Below are 19,568 nucleotides of genomic sequence, written 5' to 3' on the forward strand. Positions count from 1 at the left end.
GGGAACCAAGTGCAATATTGGGGCTTTCCAGAGTTTCTTAATAAATATCCAGTAATTGACTGATAGTGTATAAGGAGTCGCTTTTCAACTTTTTTTTATTCAGGTGAAACAACTCCAATTTCCTTAACATTTCCTCTTTATCCCATTAACTACTGAAAGCTTTAACGATGTCTTAGAATAGTGTTTCTCTTACAACAAAATTAGTTATTGTTGAAGTACTTTCAAAAATCTCCTCATTCTCTAGTACAAAATTTTCACCTTGTGTTTTCATTTTGACAGTAAACTTAAATGTTAATGTAAGCATTTCTGGAACCCAGGCTGGGCACCTGAGAGATGCACTTGATCTTAGCACCTACATTTGCATGCCTGTTTGATCATATGGCAGACTGAGCACATAAATCACTTGTCAAGTGATGCCAAATGTCATTTCAGGACCCCTCACAAAGGGTTCTCTAGTTCAAATTGTGGAAAGGTAGGAGAACCGAGTTACCACATGTCGCATGCTGATGAAAGAACCTATGTGGAAGTAGTCAGTGTGATATTCTTGTTGCAAGTAGCAATTTGCTTTCAGCAAAAATCATCTGTTATTTTATATTAATGTTTTTAATTTGAATTTTATTGTTTTTTAGGCTTTTGTAAAGATTAATTTGTTTTGATTTTATAGAGCTATTAAGTATAAGGAGTTCATATCTGATTTTATGTTTGCACATATTTAAGGAACATAATAAAATTGATTTAGGCCAAACACTGGGGGTACATGAGCTTCTTTTTCCATAAGAGCAATCAGTAAATTATAGTTCTCAAGTTTGAAAAACACTGGTTTAGAAAGTCTTTGAATTTCCCTAATGGCTGCCTGCCTTGATTTGGGACAAAGGGAAAAGCATTTACCGATTACGGCAATTACCCCTTTGGAGGCTTTTGTCATTTTTCCCCTGGCTCTTGCTGTTACTGCTCCAACCTACCTTGAGTTCCTGAGTCATATTTTCAAGACCATACAGAATTTCATAAGGAGCGGGCAGTGGGCCAGTGAGGTTGATGCTCATGGCCATCTGTTCCAGGCGAGCCAAGTCACCGAGAAGAAGGCCGGTGCATTCATCTCCACAAACTGTGAAAGGGAAACAGCAAAGAATATTTACTTCTGCTAAGCATCCCAGGCAGATGTGCAAAGATTTCAGCTATGAAATGTTTTATGGCCTAAGTATTATCCTGTGAAAGATGATGTTTCTCATCTCAGATAATTAATGCTTTCAAATGGATGACGGTTGATAAAAGATGAAAAGAACAACAAAAGAGCAGACATTCCTGTTGCCCAGAACCTGAAATAGGGATGATGATATAAACTGAGGAACCAAAGAGGACGACCAAATGGATTTTGAGGGTAAACGAGCGTACTGCCTAAGTACTAAAGGAGAGGTAAAACATGGACTATAACATTATAAATGCAGAGTCGCACGTGAACAATCTAGAGGAAATCTGTAATTGGCAATAAAATATGCTTTGGAATCTAAAAATGTACACATTGCCCCATTAGATTGCAATGTGGAGTGTCTATAGCAATTAGGTCTCTACGTGCTTCAGGTATTACATATTCAAAAACTGTATGACTCTTTAGCTTGACATCTATTGAGAAGAATATTTTTAAAAGTCAAAAGAACTCTTCTTTTTACAATTTTTTTGTCGTGATGAAATGTATTTATTTATTACTTACTTGTTCACTTACTTATGCATTTGCCAACTCTTCCTCTTTAACTATTCAGCACATTATCACTCATGATTAGATGCAGTCCCACAAATTCCTACTTTGATGATTAACCTAATCCTGTTTTGTGGATAAATAATTGCCAAAAGCCAGGAAAACTTTATTCTTGAAGTAGCCAAGAGTGCTAGTGTTCTACCTATATTTTTTCAATGATTAGAAAGGGGGACTATTCAAATTTAGTGGTGGTGGAAGGGGGTTGGACGGTAGTAGGGTGGTGGAGAGAAACAATGGTTTCTTCACCATTATCACTTGAATCTCATAAATAGTAAAATTTCTAAAATTAAAAGATATTGATTCTTTTGGAGGCTTTATAAAATATACCTATTCAGTTTGGATTTTTAGTTCAAAATTTTTTTTCACTCTTTGCATCAGAGTAATGAGATGTAGCTCTCCATGCCAAGAAGCACGTGCTACCATATTTATGATATGCGTTCGTGCATAGTTACAATTTCTAGCTTACGTTCTGCAGATAGAGGTATAAAAACTATACACATGTTAGAAGAGAGGAAAATATATAACATGAAAAATACTGAGACTTGGAGCAGCTTTGGATCATGCCCCATACTGGCAAGAATTCAATTAGTTCTCTAAACAGGACTCCCCTGAGCTGCCTAATGGAGAGAAAACCATTAACTGAAGCTTGTAAACAAAGAGAAGTAGTACAGAGAGTGATTCTGTGATGGGACAGCAGTTAGAGGTGAGTTACAATATCCCTTCACAGGGATTAAACTGCCCCAGCAGGGCTTTTAATAAATCAGCTCCTTGCAGGTGACACCTGTAAGTGTTGAGTGTCACCTGCAGGGGCGCTGTAAGCTCCTGATGCCTTGCAAGCTGAGTGAACAAAGAGGCTTTGGGAGCTGGAGGTGGAATCTGAAACTAGAGCTGGATCTCTTCCTCTTCTAGCCAGAACGAAAGAGAATTTGCTCTGCATGGAAACTAAGTAAAAGGAAAAGAACGCTGTGGCTTCAAACCCTCAGTTCAATGCAAGTGCTTGAGAAGCTTCAACAGACCTCTTGACATGAAGTAACTGTAGAAAATACAACCTGGAACACAATTAGGTACCAAATTGACTATGTCTAAACACCAAGACCCTGTCTGATTCTCACACTTGAGTGGGTTTCAGAATCATCTGAGGGCTTTCTTAAATCACAGGAGGCTGGGCCATACCCCTAGCAGTTCTGATTCAAGAGGTGATCGAATCACCTGGTTTCTGATTCTCTGACTGATCATGTGCTTTTCCAACAAACTCCCAGGTGAACACTGATACTCTGGTCTGAGCACCACACTTTGAATAACTACTAGATCAACAGCAATGGCATGACCTGGGAGCTTGTTAGAAATACATAATCTTGGGCTCTATCCTAGATCTAGTGAAACAGATCTAGTGTTTCAGAAAGATTCCCATGGGACCTATGCATGTTCATGTTTGAAAAGCACTACTGTAAGTCACTGGTTCTCCATCTTGGCTGCATACAAATCACGGCGATTTACAAAATACAGGTATCTAGGTGTTTCCCCTACCCACCTGCAGAGAATCTGATTTGATGGGTCTGTGGTGAGGCCCAGGCAACAGTATATTTAAGAGATTCCAGATGATCCTATCATATAGCCAGAGTTTAGAACCACTGGGCCAGATAACAAACTTTAGGGATGCTCTACCCTAAAGGGAGCAAGGATTTGGAAGAGGTCATTTTACTTGCTGTCTCCTCTGCCGAGAACACTTCTTTCTTCATCTTCACCCATGTGACTCCTGGAGATCTAGGTCAAGTGCTCAAGTGTTACTTCCTCGGAGGAGAAGGCCCTGATGACTCTGAAATTACTGTCCCCACCAACCACTACTGTATTCCCTTTGTCTTTTTATCTTAACACTCATGCACATATAGGCTATCTTTTCATTTTATGTGTTTATATATTGTTTCTCTCTCCTCAGAGAGGGACCTTAATCAACTTTGGTCACAGTGCCTAAGAAAGTGTCTTGCACATAGTAAATAATCAATAAATATTTGCTTACTACTATCTTTGTGAAAGGAGAGCAAAAAATATTTTGGAGAAGATCAGGGAGTTACAAGGAGAGGATTGAGAGAAGAATAGAGAGAGGGAGAGAAAGAGACAGAGAAATAGAGATAAAAATATTGGCCAAATAGGAAATGTCTGAATGTGAGAACACTATACATGATATGAAATGAAGAATCACACAGATATGTGAGGAACAGAATAGTATAAAAACTATAGTTTTTATAGTTATAAAACTATAAAACATAGTATAAAAATGGCCAGAGAGGGAAAATTGTCTTGTGATTGGAGAGGCAGAAACTGACTCATGTCAAGGAGATGAATGCTATGATACCTGCATGAGGTAATACTGACACAGGAAAGGTATTGGAATGGAGGAATGGAGGGGAAGAAAAGATATACAAAACGTTAATAAAAGAAATGACACAGTTGGGTTACTGGCCAGATAAAGATGATGCTCATTTCTGGGGAGGATGAAGGGTTAAAAGTGTTTACCATTTCTTTGCCGCTCCTCCCGTTAAGAGGTGGAGTCTATTCCCCCGCACATCCCCCTTTGAATCGGGGTTGGCTTTATGACAAACTCTGACCATCAGAATGCTTCAGAGGGACACTGAGCCTTAGCTTCAAGGAGTTTTGCAGTTTCTGCTTCCACACTTCTGGAATCCTGCTGCCTTGTGAAAAATCCCAGGCTAGCCTTCTTGAGGAAGAGAGGCAACATGAGCAACAGAAAGGTAGATCCAACCATTCTAGCTGAGGTCCTTCCATGTGAGTAAGGCCATCTAGGAACCCACCCCACCGCATGATAACAAAAGAAGTATCCAAGGGGACCCTGTTCAAATTGCCAACCTACAGAATAGTGAGGATATATATAGTTGCTGTATATACTCAACAACTATTAAATTTTGGAGTAGTGGCAATAGATAACTGATAAACTTTGTCAAGTTTCGCATGTGTGATTTAGAATGTGAATTCAGCTTAGAGACTTCAAGTTGCAATTCATAGGTTAAAAAGTATTAACAACAGTTCTTAATTTTATTAAAAGTTAAGAAGAATGTGAAGGTTCCTTTCCCACTGAATCCAAGTTCATCACTACTTTAAAAGTTCCATTCAAAGCACTGTGCTCTTTTTTCACTTTCAAGATCTTGAAAGATACTTGATAATATGACATCTCACTATGCTTTCTAGGGTAGTATACGTTTCAGAAATACTTTGCTAGCTCTTTCTCTAATTTATCTATAATTCATAACCTACCCATTTCTAAGAGGAATTGAGTCAGCTCATTGATAATGGTATGGCTAGAGGCTCCTTACTGATGGTTCCAGAAATTTTCAGGGAAATGTTTTCTCAGTATTCTCAGTTTTCACTTCAGACAAGCAGAAATCAGGGACTGGAATGCAGAACTAGATCTGATTTACTGTAATACACTACAGAGTAAATTGGTGAGCTAAATTGATGCCAAGAGGCATGATGGATACGGATTTTTCTGTCATTTATTCTACCTCCTGCCCATCTGTTTTGGTTCCTCATCTTCAGTTGTTGAAATGAAAATGTACTTAATTGCTCTTTCAAGGACTCATAATTCCATTTTATGTCTCTGTGTCCAAAGGTCTATTATTATCCCATGTCTTATGGTCTCCGTATCTGCTTTTGGGGGAACAAAGTACAAGCACATTTCCATAGATGAAAGGTAAGTTTTATAGTATGCTCCAAGTAATACACTAACATCTGTCCAAATGGGTCAGAAAGACTTATGAATGCGACAGCCATGGGACTTTTTCAAAGCTTCTGTACAAGTCTAGTTCATGCAGTTATAAGATAAACACATGGGGAAGTGTGCCCTTTACATAATGGTTTGCTATTTTATCCTGACACAAAATATTTAACTTACACCACAAGCTACTTTTATTTGTCCTCAAAAAGTCTGAAATGTCTGGCAACAAACACTGGAAATGGGATGCAAATTAAAACCACGTTTAATTCACTATATAGGGAAGATCTGAAGAGTGTATAGAGACAAGGAATATTCACATTATGTAAACAATTGTTCTTTGATAAGGGTGCAGTAACTGCTCAGTGTAAATTAACACCTATCTTATAATCAAGACCCCCAAGGAACCTCTCCAAACCATTCTCCTATTCAGCAATAGAGATAAGGTTATAAAATGAGATTCTGCCTGAAATGCATGGGAGCAAAAGCAGATATTTCAAGACTATGATTTTATTTTACATGACTAAATGTTTTTGAGGCTTTGCTTATAAAAGTGTCAGGATAAATTTGTGTCTAATACTAGCAAATGCAATACTACATTCAGGCTGTTATAGCTGGGCACATGTAAGGGGCAAATCATGCAGCTGATATTACAGATCTTTCCGTTAGCAATTAGTACAAAATACTGCATTTCTACCAGAGTCCCCCATGCATAATAACTACTGGCTTACCGTCACAAAAAATTCACACACTGTATCCAAACCAAAGAAGCCAAAGCTGAAATGAGTGCATTGCATGTTTTTAAAAAGGCCAAACCTATTAACCAATTTTAGGTAAAGATACATAAATTGTCTGGCTCTAATCAAAAAGGGATAAAATGAGTAAATATACATTTCTAACAAAAGATAAAACCTGTGTGTTAATGTGTGTGTTTTAATTTAATTCTTGTACATTAAGGCCATTGATAATTCCTTGGGTATGGATTGTATATTTCTCTTTCCTCTTTCTTCTTCAAGAAGAAAGTTTTAGATTAGCATTTATTTAAGGCTTATTAAAATGGATTCAGTTATTCCATATTATTTATAGATAAATATCTTCTAAAATAAAAATGTGGTTTCAGACCCATTAAAAAGGCTTTTTTTTTTTGCCTGTTAGTTCTTTGAATAGAGGGAAAGACTTTCTGTCGGTTTAGGATGAGGCTGATAAATTTATTCATGTACCAAGTAGTTGTGATATATATATACATATATAAACATTAAATAAAATTATGTATATAAATATATATTAAAAATAAGTTCGATATGGTTCAAGTATGGTATAGCTCTTCAAAAAACAAATGGAAGCTTTGAAAGTATTATAATAATGGGACAGTAGCTTTTATCTATACAATATTCACTACATTGAAGACAATATGCTGTGTCTTGCCTTCATTATCTCATCTAATGTTTACAGCAATTCTATGAGATAAGTACTATTAATATCCTAATTTTAAAGATGAGAAAAAGAGTTACAATCATAGTGTTTATGAACCTATAAATAATGTATTTGAAGAACTTTAAGAGAAAACAAAAATGTAAGGTCACCATAAAAGGGATTTTCAGTGACTTGAAAAGCCAAGAATTATTTTTAAAAAACCCCAGAATTTAGCCTAACCTAAGTATCTCATCAAAAACTGCTTCACTCAATGACCAGCAAGCTACAGTGCTGGACATCCTATGTCAAACAACTAGCAAGACAGGAATACAACCCCACCCATTAGCAGAGAGGCTGCCTAAAATCATAATAATTTTATAATTTTATGATTTTATTAATTTCATAATTAATAATCATAATCACAGACACCCAAAAAAACACAAGACATGGACCTGCCCACCAGAAAGACAAGATCCAGCCTCATCCACCAGAACACAGGCACTAGTCCCCTCCATGAGGAAGCCTACACAGCCCACTGAACCAAACTTACCCACTGGGAAGACACCAAAAACAACGGGAACTAAGAACCTGCAGCCTGCAAACAGGAGACCTCAAACACAGTAAGATAAGCAAAATGAGAAGACAGAAAAACATACAGCAGATGAAGGAGCAAGATAAAAACCCACCAGACCTAACAAATGAAGAGGAAATAGGCAGTCTACCTGAAAAAGAATTCAGAATAAGGACAGTAAAGATGATCCAAAATCTTGCAAATAGAATAGAGAAAATGCAAGAAACATTTAACAAGGACCCAGAAGAAATAAAGAGGAAACAAGCAACGATGAACAACACAATAAATGAAATTAAAAATACTCTAGAAGGGATCAATAGCAGAATAACTGAGGCAGAAGAATGGATAAGTGACCTGGAAGATAAAATAGTGGAAATATATACTGCAGAGCAGAACAAAGAAAAAAGCATGAAAAGAACTGAGGACAGCCTCAGAGACCTCTGGGACAACATTAAACGCACCAACATTCGAATTACAGGGGTCCCAGAAGAAGAAGAGAAAAAGAAAGGGACTGAGAAAATATTGAAGAGATTATAGTTGAAAACTTCCCTAATATGGGAAAGGAAATAGTTAATCAAGTACAGGAAGCACAGAGAGTCCCATAAAGGACAAATCCAAGGAGAAACACGCCAAGACACATATTAATCAAACTCTCAAAAATTAAATACAAAGAAAACATATTAAAAGCAGCAAGGGAAAAGCAACAAATAACACACAAGGGAATCCCCATAAGGTTAATAGCTGATCTTTCAGCAGAAACTCTGCAAGCCAAAAGGGACTGGCAGGACATATTTAAAGTGATGAAGGAGGAAAACCTACAACCAAGATTACTCTACCCAGCAAGGATCTCATTCAGATTTGATGGAGAAATTAAAACCTTTACAGACAAGCAAAAGCTGAGAGAGTTCAGCACCACCAAACCAGTTTTACAACAAATGCTAAAGGAACTTCTCTAGGCAAGAAACACAAGAGAAGGAAAAGACCTACAATAACAAACCCAAAACAATTAAGAAAATGGGAATAGGAACATACATATCAATAATTACCTTAAATGTAAATGGATTAAATGTTCACACCAAAAGACACAGACTGGCTGAATGGATACAAAAACAAGACCCATATATATGCTGTCTACAAGAGACCCACTTCAGACCTAGGGACACATAACAGACTGAAAGTGAGGGAATGGGAAAAGATATTCCATGCAAACGGAAATCAAAAGAAAGCTGGAGTAGCAATTCTCATATCAGACAAAATAGACTTTAAAATAAAGATCGACTAGAAGAGACAAAGAAGGACAATACATAATGATCAAGGGATCAATCCAAGAAGAAGATATAACAATTGTAAATATTTACACCCAACATAGGAGCACTTCTATACATAAGGTAAATACTAACAGCCATAAAAGGGGAAATCGACAGTAACACATTCATAGTAAGGGACTTTAACACCCCACTTTCACCAATGGATAGCTCATCCAAAATGAAAATAAATAAGGAAACACAAGCTTTAAATGATACATTAAACAAGATGGACTTAATTGATATTTATAGGACATTCCATCCAAACACAACAGAATACACATTTTTTTCAAGTGCTCAAAGAACATTCTCCAGGATACATCATATCTTGGGTCACATATCAAGCCTTGGCAAATTTAAGAAAACTGAAATTGTATCAAGTAACTTTTCCGACCACAATGCTATGAGACTAGATATCAATTACAGGAAAATATCTGTAAAAAGTACACACACATGTAGGCTAAACAATACACTACTTCTTAATGAAGTGATCACTGAAGAAATCAAAGAGGAAATCAAAAAGTACCGAGAAACAAATGACAATGGAGATACAATGACCCAAAACCTATGGGATGCAGCAAAAGCAGTTCTAAGAGGGAAGTTTATAGCAATACAATCCTACCTTAAGAAACAGGAAACATCTCAAATAAACAACCTAACCTTGCACCTAAAGCAATTAGAGAAAGAAGAACAAAAAAACCCCAAAGTTAGCAGAAGGAAAGAAATCATAAAGACCAGATCAGAAATAAATGAAAAAGAAATGAAGGAAACAATAGCAAAGATCAATAAAACTAAAAGCTGGTTCTTTGAGAAGATAAAATTGATAAACCATTATCCAGACTCATCAAGAAAAAAAGGGAGAAGACTCAAATCAATAGAATTAGAAATGAAAAAGGAGAAGTCACAACTGACACTGCAGAAATACAAAAGATCATGAGAGATTACTACAAGCAACTCTATGTCAATAAAATGGACAACCTGGAAGAAATGGACAAATTCTTAGAAATGCACAACCTGCCAAGACTGAATCAGGAAGAAATAGAAAATATGAACAAACCAATCACAAGCACTGAAATTGAAACTGTGATTAAAATTCTTCCAACAAACAAAACCCCAAGACCAGACGGCTTCACAGGCGAATTCTATCAAACATTTAGAGATGAGCTAACACCTATCCTTCTCAAACTCTTCCAAAATATAGCAGAGGGAGGAACACTCCCAAACTCATTCTCCGAGGCCACCATCACCCTGATACCAAAACCAGACAAGGATGTCACAAAGAAAGAAAACTACATGCCAATATCACTGATGAACATAGATGCAAAAATCCTCAACAAAATACTAGCAAACAGAATCTAACAGCACATTAAAAGGATCATACACCATGATCAAGTGGGGTTTATTTCAGGAATGCAAGGATTCTTCAATGTAAGCAAATCAATCAATGTGATACACCATATTAACAAATTGAAGGAGAAAAACCATATGATCATCTGAAAAGATGCAGAGAAAGCTTTCGACAAAATTCAACACCCATTTATGATAAAAACCCTGCAGAAAGTAGGCATAGAGGGAACTTTCTTCAACATAATAAAGGCCATATATGACAAACCCACAGCCAACATCATCCTCAATGGTGAAAAACTGAAACCATTTCCACTAAGATCAGGAACAAGACAAAGTTGGCCACTCTCACCACTCTTATTCAACATAGTTTTGGAAGTTTTAGCCACAGCAATCAGAGAAGAAAAGGAAATAAAAGCAATCTGAATCAGAAAAGAAGAAGTAAAGCTGTCACTGTTCGCAGATGCTACCAGAAAACTACTAGAGCTAATCAATGAACTTGGTAAAGTAGCAGGATACAAAATTAATGCACAGAAATCTCTGGCATTCCTATACACTAATGATGAAAAATCTGAAAGTGAAATCAAGAAAACACTCTCATTTACCACTGCAACAAAAAGAATAAAATATCTAGGAATAAACCGACCTAAGGACACAAAAGACCTGTATGCAGAAAATTATAAGACACTAATGAAAGAAATTAAAGATGTTACAAATAGATGGAGAGATATACCATGTTCTTGGATTGGAAGAATCAACATTGTGAAAACGACTCTAATACCCAAAGCAATCTACTGATTCAATGCAATCCCTGTCAAACTACCACTGGCATTTTTTACAGAACTAGAACAAAAAATTTCACAATTTGTATGGAGACACAAAAGACTCCGAATAGCCAAAGCAATCTTGAGAACGAAAAACGGAGCTGGAGGAATCAGGCTCCCTGACTTTAGACTACACTACAAAGCTACAGTAATCAAGACAGTATGGTCCTGGCACAAAAACAGAAAGATAGATCAATGGAACAGGATAGAAAGCCCAGAGATAAACCCACGCACATATGGTCACCTTATCTTTGATAAAGGAGGCAGGAATGTACAGTGGAGAAAGGAGAGCCTCTTCAATAAGTGGTGCTGGGAAAACTGGACAGGTACATGTAAGAGTATGAGATTAGACCACTCCCTAACACCACACACAAAAATAAGCTCAAAATGGATTAAAGACCTAAATGTAAGGCTAGAAATGATCAAACTCTTAGAGGAAAACATAGGCAGAACACTCTATGACATAAATCACAGCAACATTCTTTTTTACCCACCTCCTAGAGAAATGGAAATAAAAACAAAAATAGACAAATGGGACCTAATGAAACTTCAAAGCTTTTGCACAACAAAGGAAACCATAAACACGACCAAAGACACAATGGGAGAAAATAGTTGCAAATGAAGCAACTGACAAAGGATTATCTCCAAAACACAGAAGCAACTCATGCAGCTCAATAACAAAAAACAAATAACCCAATCCAAAAATGGACAGAAGACCTAAATAGACATTTCTCCAAAGAAGATATACAGATTGCCAACAAACACATGAAAGAATGCTCAACATCATTAATCATTAGAGAAATGCAAATCAAAACTACAATGAGATATCATCTCACAGCAGTTAGAATGGCCATCATCAAAAAATCTAGAAACAATAAATGCTGGAGAGGGTGTGGGGAAAAGGGAACACTCTTGCACTGCTGGTGGGAATGTGAATTGGTACAGCCACTATGGAGAACAGTATGGAGGTTCCTTAAAAAAGTAAAAATAGAACCACCATATGACCCAGCAATCCCTCTACTGGGCATATACCCTGAGAAAACCATAATTCAAAAAGAGTCATGTACCAAAATGTTCATTGCAGCTCTATTTACAATAGCCAGGAGATGGAAGCAACCTAAGTGCCCATCATCGGATGAATGGATAAAGAAGATGTGGCACATATATACAATGGAATATTAGTCATAAAAGGAAACGAAATTGAGTTATTTGTAGTGAGGTGGATGGACCTAGAGTCTGTCATACAGAGTGAAGTAAGTCAGAAAGCGAAAGACAAATACTGTATGCTAACACATATATATGGAATCTAAGAAAAAAAAATGTCATGAAGAACGTAGGCGTAAGACAGGAATAAAGACACAGACCTACTAGAGAATGGACTTGAGGACATGGGGAGGGGGAAGGGTAAGCTGGGACAAAGTGAGAGAGTGGCATGGACATATATACACTATCAAGCGTAAAGTGGATAGCTAGTGAGAAGCAGCCGCATAGCACAGGGAGATCAGCTAGGTGCTTTGTGACCACCTAGAGGGGTGGGATAGGGAGGGTGGGAGGGAGGGAGATGCAAGAGGGAAGAGATATGGGAACATATGTATATCTATACCTGATTCACTTTGTTATAAAGCAACAAGTAACACACCATTGTAAAGCAATTATACTCCAATAAAGGTGTAATAAAAAAATTTATGAAGTTAGTCTTAATGATATCTATGTGTAAAAATTTTACTGTTATAATTTGCCTCTTATTTTTCTAGTCAGTTCTTAACTTCAATTTGGAATGGAAATACACTTGTCTAAATAGATTTGGCTCAATAAAATTACGCTGTTCAGAATTTCGAAATTAAGAAATAAAAATGTTAAAATATTAAAATTAAATAAGCATTAAAATAATCTTCCTTATTACTGGTGTAACCGAGGGTAATCACGAGTTAAAGTCATTAAACTATAACTTTCTGAATCAATAATAAACTGTAACCTGCCTAAATTAAAAACAAAAACAAATACAAAAACTGAGGAGCGGCACAAAGCATCATGCTTTTGAAAAAGCTGATCAAATAATAACCATGATGATAAGAACAGCTAAAATTTATCGAACATCTATTATGCTTAGACACCACCTAATGTACATAGGACTTTATTTCCACTTTACGGATAATAAAATGAGGTTTAGAAAAGTTAGCTAATCGAATTCACACAACTTTTATGTGGCCAGCCAGAATTCAAAGCTTCTATAGCCCCTTCACTATAGCATGTTTCCTTGCATTAGGAGATGGTCTGTTTCAAGGACACCACCGAATAGAAGATGATTAGACTACCTCATTTATAAGACTTCCAACTTTAAGATGATGTGATCTACTTTTCTTCAAGGTTAATAAACTCCCTGGATTCTGTAGAGTGCAAATTGCAATCAAGTAGAGTTTACTCTCAAAATAAAGCCTGACTGAAAAGAAAAGAAATAGTGATCAGCCTCTTCTACACAACAGTTCAACAGCACAAGTCCTTAATCTATTAATGGAACGGCTTTCTCAATGTGATATACAAACGACTGAGACTGATGGCCAATAAGAAAATTGCCTGGAATCAGAGTGCTAGTTGCTGTTCTACAGCATTGCTAGCCTGGACCAAGGCCAAGAACGTTGCCAACAAGAAACTCAAAGCACCTTTCACTAACAAAATAGATGTGAAAAAGGTGGGAGGAGGGTGAACAGAAGTTACTTTTATAGCTATCCTGATGCCTGGATTTGAACAACATGCCCCAGTTTAGAGTTGTAGAAAACTATAATAGCCATACTGGGCTTTGAATAGGAACTAGTACTTGGGGATTAAATGGGAACAGACAGAGGATGGTGTTTAAAAGGTTAGGATGGGGCTTCCCTGGTGGCGCAGTGGTTGAGAGTCCGCCTGCCGATGCGGGGGACACGGGTTCGTGCCCCGGTCTGGGAAGATCCCACATGCTGCGGAGCGGCTGGGCCTGTGAGCCATGGCCGCTGAGCCTGCGCGTCCGGAGCCTGTGCTCCGCAATGGGAGAGGCCACAACAGTGAGAGGCCCGCGTACCGCAAAAACAAAAACAAACAGACAACAAAAAAAGAGGTTAGGATGGAGTGTGATCACATGTCCAACAGAGCCTCACTCATTAAATAGCAAATGGAGGTCAACTGATGTTTTTCATCATCTTTTATTATAGAAAGTCCCATTTTCTTTACAGTAATCAACCACATTCCACTATTTTGTTTCTGCTCTCATATAGAGGGGACAATAACTGCCATTAGAAATCATCTTTGATTATAAGAGTACTGCAGGGTTCTAGTGATAATACGTAAGGGCCTCTGCATTACTGTGATAGATCCTTGTTGGCAACTGGCTATTGAAAACAATAATCTATATAAAACAGATAACTAACAAGGACCTACTGTATAGCACAGGGAACTATACTCAATATTTTGTAATAACCTGTAAGGGAAAAAAAATCTGAAAAAAATATACATATATAAAATGGAATCACTGTGCTGTATACCTGAAACTAACAAGACACTGTAAATCAACTAGGGTTCAATAAAATTTAAAAAATAAAAATAAAAACAACAATCTAGACTGTGTCTCTGCAGGTCAGTATCAAGTCAGGGTAAAACTTCAAACCTTGGGTTTCATCAAGTGTCTAGAAAGTGCACATTTTACAGAGTTAGTGCATTACCACATTTAGTTAGGCTTACCTTAGGTTACAGGTAAAAAAAACAGTTTATGATTGATTTTGCAACGTTAGCAAGCAAAGCATCTTCTAAAATGTTATATTTTAGATAAATTGTGACTATAAATAATAAAGCTGATATATACCTAATATTTCATATGCTTTGAATAAAAATAGAAAGCATCAATATGATATTTATAAAATGATATTTCAGGCACTCTTTACAGAATGACATCCTGCCAACAGCTACTAATTTTAAATTCTGTTCTTTAGGAGAATAATATATTTTACTACACCACTCATAATCTATTTTAAACATTGTACAAATTGTTCAGTGTTAATTACTAGTCTGTAGAAAATAGGACATGAAAAATCCAAGTTTTGTGCTTCCCAATACAAAACTTTACTATTAAATAAATAATGCTTTTCTTGCCGAGTCTCAGATTTCAGAAAGGCAGGTGGTCGTTCTCACTTTATAAAATGACGTGTAAATTATGAATGAGGGTTGAAAGAAGAAGTTGGATTTGTATTAACCTAACTTAGTAAGAAGTCCTGATTTGGGAAATCCAATAAAATATCTACTCAGAACTCATCAACATCTGTAAAGAAAGAATGCATTGCAGAGCTCTCTCCAATTATGCCCACAAGAAAAAAATGAAAAGGCTTTGGAGGAAATCTGAGCACCCAGTTAGTGTGTCTTCTCATCTGCACAGAGGACAGGACCCCACTTGACCATCTCTGATGAATAAGAATCTATCATAACTACCATAATGTTTTTTTTTTTGGTTTTTTTGGCCGCACCATGTGACGCATGGGATCTCAGTTCCCCGACCAGGGATTGAACCTGGGCCACAGCAGTGAAAGCTCTGAATCCTAACCACTAGACCACCAGGGAACTCCTGATAACTACCATAATGTTTTAAAACTTAGAGGAAAGAGTCTTAATGGTTAGCAGAGGGAAAAAAAAAATGTATGTACCTACTGACATTATACACATTAAAATTTTTTCATTTTTTTAAGCCCATTTTATCTTTCTTCTTCATAGAGGTAAGATGGGCTCTAAGCCCAGAAGAAGTAAATGAATTAAGAACTGAAATAATTAATGTTGAATATATTGGGAAAACCATGTTTTCTTTTTGTTCCTTGCATTAACAGTCAGCATAGAGGTTAAGAAAGTAAGATTTTCAAGACAGATCTAGGTTCAAATCACAACTCTGTTGAAAAGTCAGGGTGAACCTTGGAAAGGTGCCTTAAATCACCTAAATTCAGTTTTATTTATTTATTTATTTAAAATGTAAAAATTTTTGTTGGGGTATAGTTGATTTCAGTTTTTTTTTGTTTTTTTTTTTAAATCACACTGTGGACATAATAATGTATGGGGACGTGGCAAGAATGAAAAGAACAGCATACAAAGTGCTTAACATCATTTCTGACACATGGAAGGCTCTCAACACGGGTGAGCCTTAAAGAATTACTACTGTGATGAATCCTGTGTGGCGGAAGGGGCCGTAGGGGATGCCTGGGATTGAAAGCAGATACGTTGGTCAGGTGTGCCCAGGCACTGAGTTGGTTTGGCGGGGTTGATAACGTTGGTGGTTTGAATTTGGCTAACTATGAGAGACTCTTGTATCTAAATATTTCCTACTAAAGGCACAGACTATTCGTGTAAATTCTTCATGATAGTAATGGAATGCCCATGTATAAAAAGCCTGTGTCCTGCAAGAAACTCACTATTTTGGATCCAATAAAACCCTAGCTTGCTCTCTGGCAATTGTCCGTGGCAGCTATTAGTTTCTTTTAGAAATGTAGGTGGTCAAGAAAAGTTCCTTCATGCTTTCTGCATTTTCTCTGTATCCTCTACAGCACAATTTAAAATTATTTGTTAAATAAATTAAGAGCATAAACTAACTATACAGGGAGACTCCTTCCACCAATATGCAGCTCACCTGAGATACTGCAATGATCATGCCAATGTCATTTATCCTACATTTTTTGGGGGGTATACATATCCGTGATGTAGGCCAAATTAAACTGTGTTTTCTAGAGAATGAACCAAAGAGAGAAGAATTAACTGTACAATACATGCTCTAGGCTCCAAAGAAGCTTTTCTCAGAAGACATTTCTCTTACTATATAAATATTATCTTGCCAGAAGCAGGCTACTTTCATCCACTCCCACTCACGGGCATTATAAAATTCTACTATAGGCACACGTGACAAAACAGGCCCTGCAGATCAAATGTGCTGGGTCAATCCATTCTCTGGTTTCTTGCTCTAAGTTAGCTTAAGGATATAGAAAGATAGAAGGAAAAGAAGAAGTAAAACTGTCACTGTTTGCAGATGACATGATGCTATATATAGAAAACCCTAAAGGCACTGCCCCAAAACTATTTGAACTCATCATTGAATTCAGTAAAGTGGTAGGACACAAAATTAATATACAGAAATCTATCGTATTTTTATATACTAACAACAAACTATCAGAAAGAGAAATTAAGAAAACAATCCCACTTACAATTGCATCAAAAAGAATAAAATACCTAGGTATAAATCTAACTAAGGAGGTAAAAGACCTATATTTGTAAAACTGTAAGACACTGGTTAAAGAAATTGAAGACAACACAAACAAATGGAAGGATATACCGTGCTTACGGATTGGAAGAGTATTGTTTAAATGACCATACTACCTAAAGCAATCTACAGATTTGATCCAATCTCTATCAGAATACAATGGCATTTTCCACAGAACTAGAACAAATGATTCTAAAATTTGTATGGAAAAACAAAATACATGAAAGAGCCAAAACAATCTTGAGAAAGGAGAGCAGAGCTGGAGGAATCAGGCTCCTTGGCTTCAGACCCTACTACAAAGCTAGTTATCAAAACAGTATGGTACTGGCACAAAAATACACATATAGATTAATGGAACAAGGTAGAAAGCAAAGAAACCAACAAATTCACAGAAAAAGAGATCAGATTTTTCTGATCTCACCTCTAGAAAATTAATTACTTTAAAGTTCAAGGTCCGTTAGATTAGCATTTAGGTTAGGAATATCTATATATTACTTAGTTAAATATTTCCATATTAATAATTTAGTTTTAATAATATTAAAACTAGTTGGATTACATTGGAAGTCCATTTCAATTATCATTAAAATGTCATTTTACTTGAGAAGAGTGAATATGTATACACCAATAACTGAATACGATAACGTAAATGTATATTCCATATTACACTTCATCTCTCCCCTCCCATCAACCTTGACACTTACTTTTATTTTAAATGCAATACACTTTCATCAAAGATTGTTGAAATACATAGAAAAGAAGTTTAAAAAGTTATATTCCCAAACATACCCAGTCTTTACCTTTTGGCATATCTAAAAAGCCAGCCTTAGCTTTTGAGGTAACTCATCAAACTAGAGCACAAACAAAAATTCTACTTAAAATGTTAAGCTTTAGACACACATAAGATGTTAAAACCAGAAATACTGGCATGTGTAAATACATTAAAATAAATAAATATTGAAATAAAAGACACTTAAATAATTTCCATTTCTATTTGTTAGAAAGAATTAAGACCACTAATGTAAATTCCCTCAAGGAAAAGAACACCATAATATAACTGTCTTCTCTAAATTTATAAATAACTGTTTTAGATTAGAATCTATATAAGATCCAAGAATTCTATTTAACTACTGATATTCGATGTATGTTCAGTATGGCATTACTGAATCCAGAAGCAGTTATTAAAACAAAACAAAACATATGAGTAAAAACACTTGAGTTCATTGTCACTGCTTCCAGGTTCTGTAGGGCAAGAGAAAGTTACGAAGCAGGATGGCCATGGATTTCTGTAAAAACTCAGAAAAGAAAAGTCAGTTGTAATTCAAGCCTTACAGTGTCTGTCCAACTGATTACAAATTCAGGATTCTAAAAATATTTAATAAACCCAGACCTTTAATCTGTCACAAAGGCAATGTCAACTTTAGGTAAAACTGCAAACTCTGAGATGGGCAAAATAAAATAAAATCTGCCTCCAGGAGCTTTGCTGTAGGTCTTCAATGAACTGACTAAAGCATGCTGAGGATCTTCTCAGCTGTTCCTGGCTCGGCAGGATGGAGACAAAAACAGCAGGCAAACAGAAGAAGGTGGATAGACAGTGTCAGAGAGAATGAAGAGTAACACTAGCTATTGCAGAATAAGAAAAAAAAAAAGTCAGTCTTTCCCATTGGAAATGAGATAGAAATGGAACCAAGGCCCCCAGAACTAATAGCTAAGTTAGTATACGTACAAACACACTCCATGCCCTCGCGCGCATGCCAGTGTTTGCAGCCGTCACACTTCTGCCCCGTGGCTCCAGGTCGGCACGTGCAGATCCCTGTGACAGGGTCACAGGGGACAGGCAGTGAGCCATGGGGGTCACACTCACATTCTTGGCAGGAGCCTCCGGGGCTGCTTGGGCTGCCGGTATAGCCAGGGGCACACCTGAATTTAAACAGTGACAAAGCAAAGGAGATTAACAGTAAGTCATGTCTCGAAATTGTTGTTGTTGTGTGTGTGTATTGTTTGAATGAAACAAAATTGATACCAGAAGTCAAGAGATCAGGGGTTAGCAAACTTTTCCTGTAAAGAACCAGACTGTAAATATTTTAGGCTTTGCAGGTCAAGAGGCAAAATCAAACTCGTGCAGTGAAAGAAATTTTTAAACACTGTTGGTTGATGGAATTCAAAACATAATAATAGAATATAAATTGTTTTATAATAATAATCTACTAATGGAAAACCAAACTAATAATGAGAAGAATGGGATTCTTGTTGAAGTAGCAAATTTACTTAACTAGAGCTCAAATTTACTTAACTAGGGCTCAAATTTATTGCTCTCTGTCATCAAAGTTTGCCCATAACCACCATTCCCAGCTTGAGTGCCATACAGGATTAGGCAAT

General features: G+C 36.6%; 1 protein-coding gene across 1 annotated transcript in view; it reads right to left on the bottom strand.

The window, feature by feature from the left end:
* The window catches only part of LAMA2 (laminin subunit alpha 2), a 450,165-nt gene that overhangs the window by 135,273 nt on the left and 295,324 nt on the right, over positions 1-19,568 (bottom strand). The window contains exons 32-33 of the mRNA XM_065888629.1: positions 18,916-19,109; positions 963-1,105 (exon numbers count right to left, since the gene is read on the bottom strand). Coding sequence (XP_065744701.1) covers positions 963-1,105; positions 18,916-19,109 — 337 coding nt within the window. The remainder of the gene's footprint in view (positions 1-962; positions 1,106-18,915; positions 19,110-19,568) is intronic.

This window comes from Phocoena phocoena, chromosome 12, assembly GCF_963924675.1.
Source record: "Phocoena phocoena chromosome 12, mPhoPho1.1, whole genome shotgun sequence".
Classification (NCBI taxonomy): Eukaryota; Metazoa; Chordata; class Mammalia; order Artiodactyla; family Phocoenidae; genus Phocoena; species Phocoena phocoena.